We start from the raw sequence: 20,422 nt of genomic DNA on the forward strand, positions 1-20,422 counted from the left end.
ATGATTAAAATTAATTTAAAATATTTAAAAAAGATTAAAATCATCTTAAAATTATTATACCACTATTAAGTGATTATTATAATAGCTTATTAATAAATTAATATCTAATATAATTGTTGTTTAATAACTTAGTAACTCTTAAAATTACCGTAGCAATCATAATCTCCCATAAAAATTTAACGATTGCTATATTATTGTCCGCTATAATTATTTTAATATTTTAAAAATAAATTTAATAAAGTTTAAAGAAATAATTTTAACTAAATTAATAAAAAAAGTATTTTATGTATAATATTTATAAAAAAATTAAATTGGCATACAAAAGATCGAGGAGGAAATTCTTTTCTAACTTTTTTTTAAAAAAAATTATTTCGACATTTCTATTATAATTTAAATGTGATAAATGATCTGTCGGACAGCACGTTGATCTGTCGGACAACGAAGAAAGAAGAAAGAAGAAAGAAGAAAGAAGAAGGAAGAAGAAGGAAGGAAGCAGGAGATGGAAAGCCATCTCCTGATTGTCTTGCTGATCTTCTTCTGCTTCTTTTCCTCTGCTCTCTCATCTTCGGTGGTCACCCATTTGCCTGGATTCCAAGGCCCCCTGCCCTTCTACTTAGAGACAGGGTCCGGATGCTGCTTCCCTCAACCTTAACGTTGCTCTGACCTCCATGAACCTCTGCTTTCATTGGTGCAGGTACGTGCAGGTGGACGAGGAGCACAGCGGCGAGTTTTTCTACTACTTCATCGAGTCGGAGAACAAGCCGGCGGAGGACCCTCTGCTCCTCTGGCTGACTGGCGGCCCCAGGTGCTCTGCCTTCAGTGGCTTGGTCTTAGAAATAGGTGGGTGAAATTTCCCTGTTTGCTATGATCAACTACTCTTGTTTCATAGTAGAAATCCACTCGCAGGCCCCCTGAAATTTGTGGCAGCCGAGTACAACGGGAGCTTGCCAAGCTTGGTCTACATGAAAGCGTACATGCAGGTGGCCAACGTGATCTTTTTAGATTCCCCATTGGGTTCTGGATTCTCATATTCAAGAAAATATGAAGGGTATGATGCCAATGATACGATTTGGTCTGAACAGACTTATAAGTTTCTCATACAGGTGGGAAAAAAATCATATATTCCTGGTGTAATTACTGTACATTGGTCCATCTGACCTGTCTAGACTTCCGCTGCTAGACATCTGGTCCACCTAGTGCACTTGATACGCCAAGTCTTCCTGTCTAGTCCTCCAGATCAGGACTTCCCACCTAACCCTTCAAGTTAGCTCTGCCTAGCCTCCAGCTTGGACTTTCACTGCCTAGTCTCTACTAGAACTTTTATTGCCTAGTTTCCACTAAGACTTCCTATGTCTAACCTCAACTAGGAGTACTTTCTTGTACTAATTGCACACTTAGATCAACTCATTAATAAACATCACGCACTTAACTTGAATCTCTTACCATTATCAAAACTAAGGTTCGATCATCTAGTGCTCACTGCACCAACACTAACTTTGGGGAGTTATGAACTAAGTAAAATCTGCGGATCTTATGTTTTATTACTAATTTAGTTGTTAGATTTTGTGTGATAGTAAAGTCAAACAAATGAACGAGCGAGATTCACCCCCCTTTCTCGCACACGCACCGATCCTACAGATAGAATTTATGAGTACTTGAAGATTTTCAAGCTACCATTACAGTAGCTTACATCCAATGGCCAACACCTCATTTGAACCCTACTCTAATATAATAACAGAGGGCTGATAAAGCCACTGCCTAGAGCAAGGTTTTGTCAGTTTCAACTTCATGTTCAGGAGGGAGGTGTGTCATCAGGAGTAGCTACCTCTTGAAGACCATCGGTGACATAAACTTCACTGTTTGTCAAAGAAGAAGCTGCACCAGAGCTACGTTTGTTAGGTTTTCTCCGATTGTCTTTTCCACGCGCGTACAATAACTTGAAAAGGTTCTCGGATATGAAACTCTAACAAAGCCACAATTTTAACCTATGCTCTCTTACCCATTTTCTTTGATAATAAGCTGCACCATTCATCGAAAAATATTAGGCACTAGCCCAAAGTTTGTTAGCTTCTCTCTATTTGGCTTTTCTGCGTAGCAAAAAATCACCATTCATTGAAAAATAAGTTGCACCGTTCGTTAGCGTCAACTTTAGTTCAGATGAAGGTCGTTTTCTCCCAGAAATATTTTGGAACACAATTCGGAGTGGTCTTTGCTTCAAACAGGTGATATTATCATGCCAACGGGATCAATATGGTAAATAAAAAATGATCTCACGTCAAGATACGCGATTTGGACAATCTTAAAATCACCTATGCGGTTTGGGACATTGTCGATTAATAAATGACTTGAGACACATCATAATTCTAAACTTGAAGATATCTTAATTAATTGCATGATATTTTCTTTCAATGAAATTAAAAATATGAGATATTGATGATAAATCCCAGTCAGTCTCATGGACTCAATCTCTGGGGGTGGCCGGCCAGGTCCTACGGAAGTTTCTCACCGACTACCAGGGTAAATCGGGAAGCGCATATGGCGGCCAATCCAGATGCCCAGCATCCTTTACTTGCGTTCCCCATTTGGAGGAAAATTTCTGCAAATACGTCATAGCTGAGGATCGAACTGCGGGTCCCTAGGTCACAATCCGGATGTCCTACCGTTGCACCATTGCCCCGGGGACATATATTCTATTCCCAAACCAAAAGGGAAGGTTGTCCGCCATTGTTGAACTCAAGTTTTAGATACTTAGATTATCATATATATAGCTTTATTGTGGTGAACAAAATTGATCGCAAGCTGATTTTATAAATTAATATGTCTCATTAGTCTCAATTTATGAAATATAAGTTAATTTATAATTAATTTGCACCTTTTGAATTATAAAAATTTTAAAACTATTATACATATATATTCAAATACTCTATTTTATAGTTTACTTAAAGCCTCCACTACTAGAAAAATGTTAATAGACAACGCCCCAAAGACAACGGTTTTTAGCAAAAGCGTTGTGGTTTTTCAATTTACAACGTTTTTAGTCAAAATCGTTGTCTTTGAAAACTAAAAGACAACGTTTGTTCAGAAAGCGTTGTCTATTAGTGTTGATTTTGGGTCAACCACAACACTTTTAAAAAACCGTTGTCGAAAACGTTGTCTTTTAGCAGGTTTTTTTTGTCAAAGACAACGCTTTTAAAAAGTATTGTCGTTGACCGTTGTCGTTGAGGGTTTAGAAGGTTTATATTAAATTTTTTATCGGATGAGTCCACGATTTCCTTCGTACGCCTCCTCTTCTCTTCTCCCGCCGCTCGCGTTTCTCCTATGGGCGAGCCATTTCCTTCGTCCATCGTGACCTAGCGTTTCTCCTATGGGCGAGCCTTCCTCCTCCCGGTTGCGGTGGCTCCCTCCCTCCTCCTCCCCCTACTCCTCCTCCTTTCCACCTCCCTCCTCTTCCTCTCCGCCTACTCGATTTCCCCTTCCTTGCTCGACCTCCTCTCTCGCCTCTCCCCGCTCCTCCGCGGCGACCCCCTTCGCCCGCCTTCCTCGATCTCCACCGTGCCCTTCTCGCCGACCTCCGCGCCATCGCCCGCGTCTCCGCCCCCTCCGCCCTCCTCTTCTTCCTCGGTTCCCTCCTCCTCACTCTCGCCATCCTCTACGCCTTCGCCATCACCTACTCCTCCCCTAGCGGCATCTCCCCCTCCCAGCTCCTCCGCCGGATCGCCCGCCGTTGGTACCAGACTCTAATCACCCGCCTCTACGTCCTCATCCTCATCCTCGGCCTCGCGCTCCTCACCTCCCTCACCCTCGCTGCCCTCGTGCTCGCCCTCAACGCCGTGGTGGAGGTCGTTGCCGGGGCGGTGGCGGTCCTCGCCGCACTCCTCTACCTCTACCTCTCCACATGGTGGTGGATCAGCCTCGTGGTGACGGCCATCGAGGAGACCTGTTGTTAATCTCACTGTTTGAAGGAAGAGATAAACTGTTGTTTGTTATTTATGATCTATGATTGGAAAAAATAAAACAAGGTTCCTTATTTTGTGAGACAAGTCCTTTTTGATTTCTATTTCTATTTGTTTGGATTTCCTTGTGCAGTGCTGAGATGCTTTGAATCTTGACATTCCTTGGGTCATTCTTGGACATTCTGAACGAAGGGATTTGTTGGGTGAATCAAATGAGGTAATTTTCCTTTGGATAGTGGACTAGCAGAGGGTATCTATATCGTAAAAGGGTTGTTAAATACTCCAAATGCTGAATTAAATTTTATTTGTAAGTTTAATTTATAACTTATGAATTGGTTTTCATCTGTAGAAAGCGATAAAATGATTTCATCTAGCACATCTGATGAACATGCTAGTCCTTGTGTCCTCTCCTCAACCTTTGTTTTACAAAATTTGGAAGGTGAAAAAGAAGGAACAATACAAGCTAATGGTTTGCTGGATCAAGGATTGTTGTCATGTGTAACATGTGGAATTTTGAGCTTTGCTTGTGTGGCTATCATTCAACCAAGAGAGGCAGCAGCCAAATATCTAATTTCTGCTGATTGTGATTTCCTTAAGGATCATGCCATTGGTTCTGGAGAAGTTGCAGATGTAAATACAAATAAAAATTGGAAGTCAAATGGAAACAATTTGGTTGCTGACAATGGTAAGACGCTACTTCAATTTTGCAAGTTTCATCAGAATAATCCTCTTGTTCATTTCTAATGAATTTTAAACTTCAATGTTCTTTTTTTTTGTTCTACTTAAATTTGCTTAAGTTTAAAAATGCGATCTTTCTGGAGAAAACTCTCTTTTCTCCTCTAAGATATTACTAGTATAGAGATGCTTTGCTTACTGAGTCTTGTATTCTTGAGGACCTTTTATTGTAACTGATACTATGAGATGAACTATGAAAACTGTGTTTGAGATTGTTAAGAGCTGCTTCCTAAATTCTTAATCAAACATATATCAGTTTTAATATTTGACAGATTCCACCAGATTATGTGCTTCCTGACTTTCTGCTGAATCACAGGCCTCCTCAAGATTTTAATATTTGAAGGTCGTTGCTAGATGCGTTTTTTGGATATCTTGATGGAAAACCTAGAAACTTATTGTTTGTTAATAAATTTTCTTTAATTTTTGTTTAATGTTGCTCAATGCTCATGAGAAAAATATATACTAGTTCATCTAATGCTCGTTCTTTGTTATGTTAATGTGGTGGAAGGATGTTTATGTTTGAGATTGGTTGTTTGGTCAAACAAAACATTAAAACCTTGGAGATGTATAACTTCCTTCTGGAATACAGAATATTGGTCTAAGATTGGAGAACTTTAACAATAAACTTTTGGATTTACTTGTTATCCAATCTAATCTTCGGCATCAGTTCAAGTATGTACCTTTTGTTGTTCTTTGTTAATCATTATTTCTTTCTTGTGGTTTATTTGCACTTGATCCACATTGGCCCTTTTCACATATTTGTAGATTTTGACTGTGCAGTATTAATAAAGCAGATGTCTGAACCTTCTCGACTTTCTCCACCTAGTGATCAATCGGACAGGGTTATTTTAAGTGACAAGGATGCATTAGGTAACATGGATGATGGTGTAATTATGATGCTGGTTTTGTGCCTTTTATTGTTGACCTGCTTGACCTTTTTCCTTTTCTTTTGTCTTCTGGAACAGATAATGGAGATGTTAAGGTGACGTTGCCAATTGAAAAGCAGAGTACTGATGCAACTAGACGTAAGCGTGGCAGATAATGGAGATGTTAAGGTGACGTTTCTGCTAGCATATTACTTAATTGTTTTTCTATTCTCTTTCACCATTAAATCTTAACACAGCATTGGTACTGCATTGTTCTTCTTTGTTATGCATAGTGCACTAGATGTGTTTACACTGTGTACTTTAAATCTCAAGTTTTATTTTTATTATTTTTCTGTTGGTCTTGTTCTTATGCAACCATCTGTGCACTTTGAATCCTGCAAGTTGCTTATTGACATATTCTACATATATCTGTAACATGGTATTCTCGATAATATGCTTATTAAGGTGGTCTCGATGACATGTCTTTCTGATTTTGGTAACTAGAATTCAGGTTGTAATACACACTTGAATATTTGATTATAGTCATGCTTTGTAATATTTCTTTTCTTGTAAGAATCTTATGTTGAATATTTTGATTTTACTACCACAATTACTTTCCTCTCTTCTTACATCTTTTTTACTATTTCCTGGTTGTGAAGTAGATCTATTGATTCTTTTGTTATGTATTTTGATAACTTATTTAATTGATGAGCTAATTATTTGTTTATGTGCAGTTGTCATTGGATTCTCACTGTCATTGCACCTGTTCTATTTCTGCTGCTGTTGGAGGATATTCTGTTGCGTTGAAACCTTTGTTATGGACCTGCTGCTGTTATGGAGCTTCTATGTTGGAAGTTGTAACTTACATTTGTGTTATGAACTTGTATAAGTTGTATGTTATGGACCTGCTGTATGTTATGAATTTGTGTTATGAACCTGCTGTAAGAATGATTATTGTGTAAATATAAGTTGTATGTTTTGTATGTGATCTAGTAAATTTTGTAGCCAATGATTTTGTATTTACAAAATATATTATTTCTTATTTACTGCTAAAAAAATCAAAAGACAACGCTTTTAAAAACGTTGCAAAACCCAAACAATTTGTAACAAAATTACAACGCTTTTTAACCGTTGCAAAATGTGTTGTCATACCTATTAAAAACAACGTTTTTAAAGCGTCGCAAAAAATGTTGTAATATTTACAACGCTTTTTCTGCGTTGCGAAGGTGTTGTCGATGTTAACAAAGACAACGCTTAAAAAGCGTTGTCGTTGAGGGACCCCTTTTACAACAGGGCCTCTTACAACGCTTTTTAACCCACAAAGACAACGCGTTTTCCGCGTTGTCTATTAACATTTTTCTAGTAGTGGATAAGCTTCGGGGAGAAAAATCGCGAGGGGGGAGAAGGGGATCGGCGGAAAACTTAAGTTAGGGCTTTTGCGACGAATATTTATTCGTCGCCGATTTCGTCGCCAATTTGGCGACGAATATGGTGATTCGTCGCTAATTTGGCGACGAATATGTCTATTCGTCGCCAATTTGGCGACGAATCATGATTTTGTCGCCAAATTGGCGACGAATCATGAATTCATCGCCAAATTAAGTGGGTCCCGGCTAGGTAAGTTTTGGCGGAGTCGCCAAATTTGGCGACAAAATAGGATAATTGTCGCTAAAGTTGCGACGAATAAGTGATTCGTCGCAAAATCTGCGACGAACTCATGAGTTCGTCACCAAATTGGCGACGAATCACTAATTCGTCGCCAAATCAAATGGGTTCGGGTATTTTATTTGGGCAGAATCGCCAAATTTAGCGACGAACATGTTATTTCGTCGGAAATTTGCGACGAATAATTACATTCGTCGCAAATTTGCGACTAATTTAGCGACAAATATAGGTCATCACAATTATTGCAACAAAATTATTTTTGTTGCAAATGTCGTTCCAAATTAGCAACAAATTTCTCTTTTGTCGCTAAAGTTGTCCCAATTTAGCGACGAATTTTATTCGTCGCAAAAGTTTGTTGTTAATTACCCTTATTTTTGTAGTGAATGTACTCACATGTTGGTCGCTTATTTAATCATGTTGAACCTCTAAGTTGCCCAAACAACAAGGAACAAGGAACAAGGAACATGGAAGATGGACAACCCTCTCCTGCTTGTCTCACTGATCTTCCTCTGCCCTCTCTGATCATCTCCAATCCCCTCTACATTGTTGGGGATTCATATGCTGGAAAAATTGTATGGTGGCCAAAAGAATATGGTGGCCAAAAGAATAGTGTTAGATGGTAATAACTCCATCTACTTTTAATGTAACTTTAAATTGTGGTCATCTGATAGTATATGAAAGAAAAAGTCTTTACTTATGTATGACTTTCAGGGTTACTTGATTGGCAACCCAATCACAGGTGGAAAAGTCAATAAGAATTCTAAAATTCCTTATGCTCACAGCATGAGGATCATATCATATGACTTCTTTGAGGTAATATAAGTCTCATTATTGATCAATTAGGACGAACACAACAAACTGATCTATGATATCACCTTATTTTCTATACATTCAGATGATACAAAAAAGTTACAGCGGACAATACTATCGAACTCCTACAAATTCACAATGCCAGATGTATCTTACCTCATTTAATAATGTGTGTCAATATAAACAATAACATGAACAATAAATAAACAATAAAACAAACAATGAAATAGATAACTGAAGCTCTAAAACATTAAACAAGAGCAACAAGGTTGAGGAAACTAAACAAGCCAAGCAATGTAGCTAGTGAATGTACATAAGCAATGTAGTCGAGGAAATTGAACAAGTCAAGACCTAGTCAAAGGAATCAATTCATCTTGGTTCACTACTAGTTCAACTACAAACCATCAATGTGAATTTAGTTCGAGCTACTGCAAGTCAAATCAATTTCCACTTGACTATGATATTTACCAACAGATCTAACATCTAAATATCCCCTAAAATTGAAACTGAACAATTCTAATAACTTATAATTATATTTACATGAATCTTTTTAAGTTTTTTGAAATATAACAAACATATTTCATGGACAGTCATTCTTATCAAAAATTAATGAGACACACATTTTAGAAGAGTATTATCCTTAGTATCAATTGAACCACCTGCATAGTTTTGTGAGTACAACTTCTAATAAACGAATTTTGAAGGAGAACCAAAACATTCTTCACCCTCTACCATTTCCCAATTTGAGTCGTCAAGTAAGGAATCAACTCCATTTGCTGGATGAATTGCAAATTGATTATGTTTGCTAATCACAATGTTATATTTATATTCTAGCATACTATTGGGCTAATAGTAATATTGTGTGGAAGGCACTCAACGTCAAAAAGGTATGCTTTTCTTGTTGTTTCAATCATTTAAAGAACTTACGATATAAAGAACTCGAATACAAATGAATGGAGCTTGAATTGTTAAAAGCCTTATGAGTGATGTAAATATTGTTGAAGGGGACAATTAAAGAATGGGTAAGGTGTAATTGTCACTTACCATACACAAAGGAAACCAAGAGTAATATCAAGTATCATCTCAGTCTTTTGCAAAGAGGCTACCGTGATTTGGTTTACAGGTGATCAACTACTCACGTTTTATAGCAGAAATCCACTCGCAGGTCCCTTGAAATTTGTGGTAGCTGAGTACAACGGCAGCAAATTTGAAATTTAGCTGAAAGCATTTGACCGGTGGAGTGGAATATAGTCTATAAAGAATTTACTCAAAGAGAAGGAGAAATCTGGTCCAGGAATAAGGATGGTAGACCAGCTTGGCAAGCTCTCGTTGTAGCTGCAAGTGGATTTCTATTATGAAACCATCGAAGTTAATCATAGCAAATAGGAGAATTTCACCCATCAATTTCAAAGACCAAGCCACTGAAGGTAGAGCACCTAGGGTCGCTGGTGAGTAGGAGCAGAGGATCCTCTGTCGGCTTGCTCTCCGACTCGATGAAGTAGTAGAAAAACTCATCGTAGTTCTCCTCGTCCACCACCACATACTTGTTATCACACCCCGTACGAACTAGGTTTGCCGCGACGTTAGTTTTGCTCACCATGCATGAATTGTGACAATATCAGAGCAAAATATAGAGTAAAACTAAATAACCTGACTACATGCATATCTCTGAAATAACTCCATTAGTGTTATATATATCTCAACAATTAACTTGAGAGTCAAAGAAAAAGAAAAGTGAGCACGAAGTGCAAAGTAGAGATAAACGAGATGTGCATGAAAATATAATAAAAAAGACAACAACATAATTTACAATTTATATTTCCTTAACATTTGTCTTTTATTGTCTTCTTAATTATATTCATCAGTTTTTCTTAATTTTTTATTTTGCAACATTACTCACATTATAGTCTTATTTTATCCAATACTCAACATAACATATTGAATGAGTGAACAATATGTAATATCTTCAATAAGGATGTGTTGTATAAGTAAAGGTGAATGACTTGCACTCTACCTAATACAAACACATCATGTATAAATAATAATCTCAAAGTGAGTGACCTGCAACCCACCCGAGAAGGATGCATCGTATATGAGAGTGAACGACCTACAATTCACTCGTAACGAAATGCATTTTATGTATGCATATATACATACATAGATCGGGTGAATAACCTGTAATCCACTCGAAAAAGATGTATCGTACGTTCATGGGATGAATGACTCATAATCCACCCAATACGAGATACATCATGTGAATGCACATATACAAACATACATATATAGAGTGAACGATCCGTAATCCACCAAAAAATGTCTCACATAAAAATAAGATAAATGACTTGCAATTCATCCCGTGAGGTGCCTCATCTAAAAATAAGATGAACTACTTACAATTCACCCTGTGAGAAAAAATCATCTCAATTTAACTAAAGCCCATGAACACGTGAAAAAAAAACTCAAAAGTCTTCTTTGTACATGGAGTTAACCATTCTATATTACAAGTAATCATGTAAACTCTTAAAAAGTAAAATTGAAGCTCAAGACTACAAGTAATCACACAATTTGGAGTCGAAGCTCTATAATGTAAGTACTACATTTATTATCTTGACAATTTAATATCAATGATAATGCGTCTCTTTCAAAACATAGAGTTCAAAATTCTAAGTATAATTATTACATCTATTATTTTGTTAATTAATAACAGTGCTAAAGTAACTCCTAAAGTGCAAAGTTAAACTATTGATATAATTAGTTTCTTACTTTATTTATTAACATAATTAGGTAATCTAATTTGTTATAAATCTCAAATAAAAAACAAACAAGATAGATAGGTATCAATTAGAAATGAAAAGGCAACCATAACGTGATAAGGATTAAAATTAACTCTATTTTCTATAATATTTATTTTCATAAAATTTATCATGACGAATGCTTATTTAATCCCACATGCACCTTTAAGCTTATAACTCACCCTACATTATATGAAACCAAAGGAAAAATGAGGGAAAAAAATCCAATATCGTTAGAGTTTCATACCAACAAGTGATAAGATTTAGTAAGGGTATCCAAGACTCGAAGATGAAATAAAATTTTCTTTAAGCTTTATCAATTCCATCTCTCCTAACTTGCCCCTTAAGAACTAACATAGCACACCAAATAGTATAAGGAGAAATTTTGAATTTAATTTGTCGGAAAGACAAAGAGAAGATTGCCCTTTTTGCTTTATACGCATGTAGCAAGCACAAATACAATCACATGGTTACTAGGCGATGACAACGGCGACAATCAATGACGACCATGAAGAACAATAATGGAGGGTGACGAGTCAATGATCAAGTAGCTACGACAAAGATTAAGATCACACATGAGAGAGATATCATGTGTGGGAAGCAATAAGATGAAATTTAGATTTTGTAATAATAATAAAGACGAGACAACATCTTTAGCATGCAATGATGGTGATGATGAGAAGAGAGAAGATTAGGGTTTAGATGAGATGAGACGGTGACGTTTACAATAACCATATATATATAGATATATAAAAAAAGCTAGGTTAATAAATTATGCTTTTGTAAAAAGGTCCTTATCTCTATAAAAATTATAAATGAGTACTTAAAAATTTTTAATAATATAACATTTGCATTCATCAAACTTAAGCTCTATAGGGATCATAGCAAAATGAAGCATGCGTGTCTGTCTCTGAGTTCGGGCCTCAGAGTTCGGGCCAATGAGTGGCTACAGATTGATCCGGAGACGGACAAGAAGAAACAGAGAAGGAAGATTGCTGCGGAGAACAGGCGAGGCCTTTCCATCTTCCTCTTCTTCCTGGTGCAATGCGTGACTGCAGGATTGTAACTTAATTAAATAAGCCAACAATGGGGCTAAAACATTAATGGCCTGTTTGGATGGGGTGAGAGAAGGTTCATTAACGGAAGGGGAAGGGAAGGAAAGGGAGGGGAAGAGAAATATTTATATTCTCCTTATTTGGGAAAAAAGGAATGTTCATTAACATAACATGTGTTACCTTGTTTGGGAGGAAAAGAAAGGGAATGAAGGTTAAATATATAAAATTATAAAAATACCCTTACTTTTTAAAATAAATCTTTATGTGAAAAAATATATATAACTCATGAGAACAACAAAAATTAATATTTATGACTTAAATAAATAAAAAAAATTTAAAAAATAATGAGTGGACATATAATAAATATGCGAAATATAAAATATGTACACTTTGGTATGACAAAGGATAAATTAACATTTTTACATATATTTTTATACAGAATCTTTGAAGAAATTTATGACAAAAGTCAACGTTGAGCAGTGCGAGTGATGAGATCATGTGATGGCTGCGTTATGTGATGAGGAGCGATATATGCTGCAAAAACATAATAGATGAGTTATTTAATAATTAATATTTTAATATAAAGATAAAATTAGAATAAATATTTTTTAAGTTTTCCTTTCCCTTCCTTACACCCCGATTTGGGGTGTAAGGAATTATATCGATTCATGGGCATGCAAAGGGAAAGCTTACCCGTCTCTCCCCTTTCCTTCTTTAACTCACTCCATCCCAAACAAGGGTCCAAATTCTCTTTCTCCTTCTTTACCCTTCTCTGCCTTTCCCTCACCTCCTCCCAAACGAACTGTAAAGCACAAAGAGATTATTTATTCGATTAAACTTTACTTGTATACATATAAATTTTAAAATTATTAGTTAATTATATAAAAAAATCTCATTCACTTTTTTAAGTATTAATATTCTTAATTAAAAATAATAACTTTATTTGTGTTGAATATAAATGGTTTATATTTCAAATTTTACTTATTATCCGCCTCACCTAACCTAAGTATTTGACTAAAAGAAAAAGAATTAACATTCTTTATATCCATTGTCACATGCAATGTAAAATAAATAAATAAAAATTGAAACAAGTTTGTTAGACGGGACAAGTATAAAATTATCAATCTATCTAGTCTACCTAGACATTCGAAGTCTTAAGAATACGGGCTTAGATTAAAGAGCTCGGGGAGTTGAGTTATACGGGCACTCAATTAATTCTAGGTGTTCAAAAGACAGAACTGAGTCAGGTGCTCAAGAGCTAAGGCTAAGTCAGATGCTCAAGAGAGTTGAGTTGGCTTGCTCGAGAACTCAAGGGTCAAGTTGAAAATTGACTTAGGAGGCGGACGGGTGACTTGAGAAGTTGAGTCAAAAGAATCAAGACGTCGAGTCAGGTGGTCATGTGGTAGAACTACTGAGCCGAGAGGTTAAATTAGGAGATCGAGAGACCAAATCAAGAAATTAGACAGAACACAACTAAGGGTGCTTAGAGGTTCGAATGAATATTTATTTCTCAAGATATAATAGTTCGACCACGTTAATGACCAAGCATAATTGTTCATGACGAACTAAACATAGTACCCAAATACCATCATCAAGAAGGAATACAGGTGAGTAAAAATAGTAGAGAGAAGTTGCTTGCTAATGAACGATTGGATGATTCAAGGAAAAGAGTCTCTCATTTATATAAATTCAGAATATTTTTAAACTGTGATTAACCATAAATCACTTGTGTTGCCATGAAATTCCCATTGATATTGAAGCTATAATTTCTATCCATTTTCCCTTCCAATGTGGGACTATTCTTCCAATCATATCGAAGTCAATTTCATCCAATTTTTCATTCAGTTTTTCAACACCTTTCACTTCTACGGTGATTGGTTGAGCACCCAAAGTTCATCTTCAAATGCTGGAAAGGTTGTTCCTACGGTGGCTAAAAGAGTATTGGATGGTAAAAACTCTATTGTTTACACATAGTTATGTTAATTTACATGTCATTCTCATTTATTGTAATCCAGGTACTGATCATGAGGGGAAAGAACCACTGCTTATCCTCCAGGTATTTTAGTTTGGTAAAGGAAAAGGATCTAATTTTGATCTTTAATACTGTTTTGTTATCTGATAAATTGAAAGGAAGTCGTCTTTGCTTAGCCATGGCCATGGCTTTCAGGGTTACTTGATTGGCAACCCAGACACCCACACAATGGGAATCATATCAAATGACTTCTTTGAGGTGATCTTAATCCCATTATCGATTAATTAGGAGAATACCAATTACTCTATAAGCTTTTAGACGACACAAAGAAGTTGTAGAGGACAAGATCGATTACAGAAGACCAACCAATTTACAGTGTCGTATGCACCTTAACACATTGACAAACCAAGTCAGTATGAACGTGACCTTGTCATAAGCATACTGCAACCTGTATTATTGACATACTATTGGACTAATAGCAATATTGAGAGGAAAGCACTCAACATCAAATAGGTAGCAAGATCTTCCATTAGTTCAGTCATTTATCTATTTTGCCATATACAGAAACGAGAGTAGCAGTAACATTGATTATCATCTTAACCTTTTGCGAAGAGGCTATCATTTTATCATTCGTAAGGCTTCTTCATTTTTGGTGGTGATCATGACTTGGTGATACCCTTTTAGCATACAAAAACAGTGGATAAAGTCTTTGAATTCTCTTATTGTGGAGGAGGATTGGAGGCCTGGGTGTGTTAGAGAACATTTTGTGCATAAAATAGTCTTTGCAAGCATAGACAAGAAAAGATAACTACTTTGAATCACTCAAAGCTCAGTTAATTAAATTAGCAGATATATGAAATAGAGGTCGGGTCATTGGGGTCTTATTAGCCATTGAAACTTTTTTCTTTTTCACCACAAGACAGTGAGCATAGTTTTGGCAACACCGTACTAATTCCTGAACTGAATCCTTCAGTTCAACTCAAGAGTTTCTAAATAGCCTGGATTACAACCAGAAATACAAACAATATTTTTGTGTCAATGCATCTTAGCAATCACAATCTCAGACTATGCAGAACCTTAGAATTCAGTTCTTGCACCATCTGAACAAACACAATATCTAGATTATAACAATCTGGAGAGCAGCTTAGAGCTCCATACAAGGGGAACTAATATACAATAACAATCACCATGATAATAGAATAATCTTTATTTAATGCAAGATTAATAATGTTTTTGTTGATCTTCTTCATATTAAAATGAAGCTCCATGATGGAGGGAAGAAAGATACATCATAGTGCTGCACCAGAAATCCACCTCGATAACATAGCTAGACATTCTTGTGGTTTGTATTCTGGAGCTGTGTGACCAGCACCCTATATGAAAATAATAAAAATGACTGATTTGGCTTGAACATGACCTAACAACTTATTCAAATAATTTAAGGATAAGAAAATATCATATATGTTTTGAGTTTACCTTCACCGTTGCAAATGTCAAATTATTGGAATATGTCATGGTATACCTATTGGTATTTGATGAATAATAATTAGCATAATCTCAAAACAGTTGCCTTTCTTGTAAGCACTTGAAACAAGACATACCCTGCAACTTGGCCACCAACATGCCAAGATCTCCAATCTTCCATGATAGAAGAATTCAAAGACTTTATCCATTGTTTTGTCCCCAAGAAGGGTATCACCAGATCATGATCACCACTAGGAATGAAAAAGTCTTACAAATAACATGACTAACCTCTAACAAAGCGGCAAATGATGTTCATATTAACTGAATCACCTGTAAACCAAAGCACGGTATCCTCTTTGCAAAAGGCTGAGATGACACTTGATATTACTCTTGTTTTCTTTTGCATATGGAAAGTGACGATTACACCTTATCCATTCTTTAATTGTCCCCTTCAATAATATTTACATCACTCATGAGGCTTTTAACTTCAAGCTACATTGCAAGGTTTGTGCATGATTGAAACAATAGGAAAAGGATACCTTTCTGACATTGAGTGCCTTCCTCACAAAGTTGTTGTTAACCCAATAGTAAGCCAGAGTTTGTGCATAACACTGTGATTAGCAAACGTGATCAATTTATTTGACACAAAGAAACCAAAGTTTCATCCATCAAATGAAGTTGAGTCCTTACTCGACAACTCAGATCAGGAAATGGTGGAGGGTGAAGAATATTTTGGTTCTCCTTCAAAATTCGTTTACTAGAAGTTCTGCTCGCAAGACTATGCAAGTGGTTTAATCGAGACTCAGGACAATATGCTTCTAAAATGTGTGCCTCATTAATTTCTGACAAGAACAACTGTCCATGAAGCATGCTTGTTATATTTCAAAAAAAATGAAAATATTTATTTAAATATAATTATGGATTATTAGGATTATTTACTTTAGTTTTAGGGTGTTTGGATGTTAGATCTACTGGTAGATATTATAGTGGAAATTAATTTTACCCACAATAGGTTCAAGTCAGGCTCGAACTTAAATTAGATTGGTGGTTTTGTAGCTAAACCAAGGTGAATCAGTTCCTTTGACTAGGTCTTGACTTGTTCCATTCCCTCGACTACATTGTTTATGTACTTTCACTACATTGCTTGACTAGGTCTTACCTTATGTACATTCACTACATTAATTGCTAGATTTGATCAGTTGCCTTAACCCTTTTGCCCTTGTTTACAGCAGTTAGTGCTTCATTTATGTATTTAATTGTTTGTGTTGTTGTTTATATTTTGACTCACATTGGTGAATGAGTTAAGATACATCTGGCATTGTGAATTGGTGGGAGTTCGATAGTCTTGTCCGCTGCAACTTTTTTGTATCATCTGAAAGTTCAGAACACAAGGTGATATCAGAGATCATTTTGTTGTGTCCGTCCTAATTGATCAATAATGAGACTTAGATTACCTCAAATAAGTTATCAGATATGATCCCCATGTTGTGAGCATAAGGTATTTGAGAATTCTTATCGACTTTTCCTCCTGTGACTGGATTGCCAATCAAGTAACCCTGAAAGATCCAAATTAGATTTTTTTTTCCCCCTCCATTGCCAATGGCCCATCAATTCAAGCAATTTACCTGGAGGTTAAGTAGTGGTTCTTTCCCTTCATCAATACCTGGATTACAGTAAATGAAAATGGCATGTAAACTAACATAGCAAAGGGATTCTCACTTCACAATAGTTACATTAAAAGTAGATCGAGTTACCATCCAATATTCTTTTGGCCACCATAGGTACAATTTTTCCAGCATATGAATCCCCAGCAATGTAGAGGGGATTAGAGATGAACTGTGGGTGCTCAACAAGCCACTGTAAAAGTGAAAGATTGCATATTCAAGGCATGTACAGTAATTACACCAGGAATATATGATTTTTTTCCCACCTGTATGAGAAACTTATAAGTCTGTTCAGACCAAATCGTATCGTTGGCATCATACCCTTCATATTTTCTTGAATATGAGAATCCAGAACCCAATGGGGAATCTAAAAAGATCACGTTGGCAACCTGCATGTATGCTTTCATGCAGACATGATCAAAAGCATGCATCCTATTTCCTCCTCGATCATCAACAACAAGAAGAAGGAGTTACCTTGGTCCAGGAATAAGGATGGTAGATCAAGCTTGGCAAGCTCCCGTTGTACTCAGCTGCCACAAATTTCAGGGGGCCTGCGAGTGGATTTCTACTATGAAACGAGAGTAGTTGATCATAGCAAACAGGGAAATTTCACCCACCTATTTCTAAGACCAAGCCGCTGAAGGCAGAGCACCTAGGGCCGCCGGTCAGCCAGAGGAGCAGAGGGTCCTCCGCCGGCTTGTTCTCTGACTCGATGAAGTAGTAGAAAAACTCGCCACCGTGCTCCTCGTCCACCTCCACGTACCTGCACCAACGAAAGCAGAGGTTCATGGAGGTCAGAGCAATGTTAAGGTTGAGGGAAGCAGCATCCGGACCCTGTCTCTAAGTAGAACGGCAGGGGACCTTGGAATCCAGGCAAATGGGTGACCACCGAAGATGATAGAGCAGACGAAAAGAAGCAGAGGAAGATCAGTGAGACAATCAGGAAAGGGCTTTCCATCTTTTTCTTTCTTCTTTCTTCTTTCTTCTTTCTTCTTCTTCGTTGTTCAAGCGACTCGAGCTTCAAAATGATTATAATAAGCCACAACTGACCGCACGTTAATGCACTGACGGATACAGCTCAATGTCTTGCGATCGCATCAAAATTAGCGCAGAAGTCAAAGAAGCAACCGTTGAGGATTAAGGGCTATCAGCAAAATATAAAATGTTGCACCATCTACGAATGACTTGTAGCAAGCTACCACGAGCGACTCACAACCAGCTGATGGAGGCTTTCTTAATCATGAATTTTAATATCGAAATTCTAACCATACGAACACAGGATCTAATAGCATCGACAAATTAAATTAAAGTAAATCAAATTACATCAAGAGGATGGACACTTCTAAATCAAATTACATCAAGAGGATGAACTTGAAGTGTCGAGTCCCTTAGACCGATCTGCCTACCCTCCCATCAGTTTCACCACCTTCTGCTAAGATTAAATGATAGGGGGTTTCTGATTTCCTATTCCATCCTTTTATGACATAGCCGAGTACTTTCATATCTCTTTGCAGCAACTAACCCCTAATCCTTCCGACTTCTATGTGGGGTAGCCATAATCTTTCAGTTGTATTGAGTGCCTCTTAGTCCCTAAATCTTCTATTACTTCTTCTATCCCAGAAGAGCAGAGGCCGAGGTCTTCTACTTCACTGCAAGACCATCCTCCTAGTTCTTAGAGAAATGCCTGACCTTGCACAAGAGATGGAAATCCCATTATCGGTTTGTCCGACCTCCCAATCCCTTCTCCTGGCCTCCCTCTTGGCAAATGGATTTGCCCCCGCATCCGACCTTGAGCCAATTTAAGCTAGACCCTACTTACTTGGAGGCCATAGACCAGTTGGCATACCTCCACTTTGATGTCAACTTGCTACATGAGGAGGGCCTTCTCTTTCGCTTCGAGTTGAGCCTGATTGATGTCGAGTTACGACTTCCTTTGGAAAAGGGTTTTACTTTCTTTTACTTCTGTGATAACTAACTGAATACTTTTCTTTTAAATGCAACTGAGACTGTGTTGAAGGTGTCATGCAACAAATTTCTGAAGTTGGCTGAGGTGAAACTGGAGCTCTTCCTGAGGGCACATCGACCAACGCAACCACTAATATGCAGGAGATGTAACCCTCGCCCTTCGATGAGGGCCAAGTCCATCTCATCAGACGACTCAGGGGAGCAACTCAGAAAAAGGAAGAGGCGCTGACCTCAAGAGCCCACCGCAAGACGGCTTTTGTAGCCTACCGGGCTCCCAACTTCGCAACTCACTGAGTTGAGTTCCCAACCCCTCAAGCTAAGGTCCCAAAGTACTGAGCTATGTTCTCAGCCACCAACCATAGGGCCAAGTTTACACCCATAACCCTTTGATCCCAATTCCTCAATTCTATCCTGAGATGAGCTGTCGTAGGTTTTCGTCAATGGGCCCAGGGCATCATCATCCATTGGCGCAGGCCGAGTGGGGGTTGCCCTCTTTAGTTGGTGCAGCTAGTTGTTCGGCCTAGTGTGTTGCACGTGTTTATACGTTTCGCAATTGTCCATAGCGAAAAAATATAATAATTAAATTTAATTATTACAACACTTTCAACACATGCATGCAAGATACAACAGATACAAGACGTAATTAAAAATTAAAATATTTCAGAATAACAATTATTCTAGACATACCTTACAGATGACGTTGAGTGGGAATGTGATTGGCATCAATCGCTCCGTCAAAGCACCACCTCTATCGGTGATCCACATCATGCTCTCGTCTAGACAGCTTCCTAAGTAACGCGAGTCACATCATCATCATCGGTACTAACCGACAATCGACAACGGTCGATACGAGAGAAAAACTTTTAATAACAGAAATGCACAACAACACTTGTCGCCCTTAAAAAATATAATATATAAAAAGTTTTTATTTTATAAATAATATTTTTTTCAAAATTATTGAAGTCTTTTATATTTTTATTTATATTATTTATTAATACACGAATATCGCTGTCTTCAAATCTCATTTCTTCATAATCTCACAGCCTCTTCTTAATTATTTTCTTTATCAATTATTAACTACTACCAAAGTTTAATTTATAATTTTAAATTTGAATATTATATAATTATGTTTTAGTCAATTGATAAAAATTAATAAGATTTTTCTTATTTTCTATGTAAATGGTTGCCCTTAAAAAACATAAAATATAAAAGTTTTTAATATTCTTCTAAAGTATTGATGTATTTTGTGTGTTTATCTATGTTAATTATTGATACATGAATAATATTGACTTTCTTCCTAATTTCATGATGTTTTCTAGATTATTTTTCTTTATACTAATTATTACTAGACCATATCTCGAGCCGGATCCAAACTAGATTAGACCCCGATCTTGTAAATGAGTCAATAGGTCAGGTTCCCATTGACTTGGTTTCTAGGTCGGAACTGTAACCGACCCTGTAGGGTGTGGGGAAATTACGGT

General features: G+C 36.9%; 1 protein-coding gene and 1 pseudogene across 1 annotated transcript; one reads left to right on the top strand and one right to left on the bottom strand.

Moving 5' to 3' along the window:
* Nucleotides 1-445: 445 nt before the first annotated feature.
* Nucleotides 446-20,422, top strand: part of LOC141848622 (serine carboxypeptidase-like 17) — a 30,253-nt pseudogene continuing 10,276 nt past the window's right edge.
* LOC141848722 (serine carboxypeptidase-like 18) lies at nt 15,138-17,949 on the bottom strand. The gene is made up of 14 exons (XM_074699431.1): nt 17,810-17,949; nt 17,594-17,739; nt 17,451-17,527; nt 17,243-17,365; nt 17,067-17,169; nt 16,938-16,975; nt 16,767-16,868; nt 16,601-16,684; nt 16,003-16,167; nt 15,852-15,923; nt 15,643-15,761; nt 15,450-15,563; nt 15,325-15,370; nt 15,138-15,221 (listed from the first exon to the last, which is right to left on the bottom strand). The coding sequence occupies exons 1-14, from the start codon at nt 17,932-17,934 to the stop codon at nt 15,138-15,140; spliced, it is 1,398 nt and encodes a 465-aa protein (XP_074555532.1). The 5' UTR covers nt 17,935-17,949.

The sequence above is a fragment of the Curcuma longa genome, chromosome 1, assembly GCF_044706935.1.
Source record: "Curcuma longa cultivar G26 ecotype Majalengka, Jawa Barat chromosome 1, ITB_CL_G26_1.1, whole genome shotgun sequence".
Classification (NCBI taxonomy): domain Eukaryota; kingdom Viridiplantae; phylum Streptophyta; class Magnoliopsida; order Zingiberales; family Zingiberaceae; genus Curcuma; species Curcuma longa.

Coding starts and splice junctions, on each gene's coding strand:
- LOC141848722 (XM_074699431.1), bottom strand. CDS start 17,934: ATGGAAAGCCCTTTCCTGATTGTCTCACTGATCTTCCTCTGCTTCTTT. Junction 17,366..17,450: donor ATCCTTATTCCTGGACCAAG/GTAACTCCTTCT, acceptor GCATACATGCAG/GTTGCCAACGTGATCTTTTT. Junction 15,371..15,449: donor GTTGGTGGCCAAGTTGCAGG/GTATGTCTTGTT, acceptor AAATACCAATAG/GTATACCATGACATATTCCA.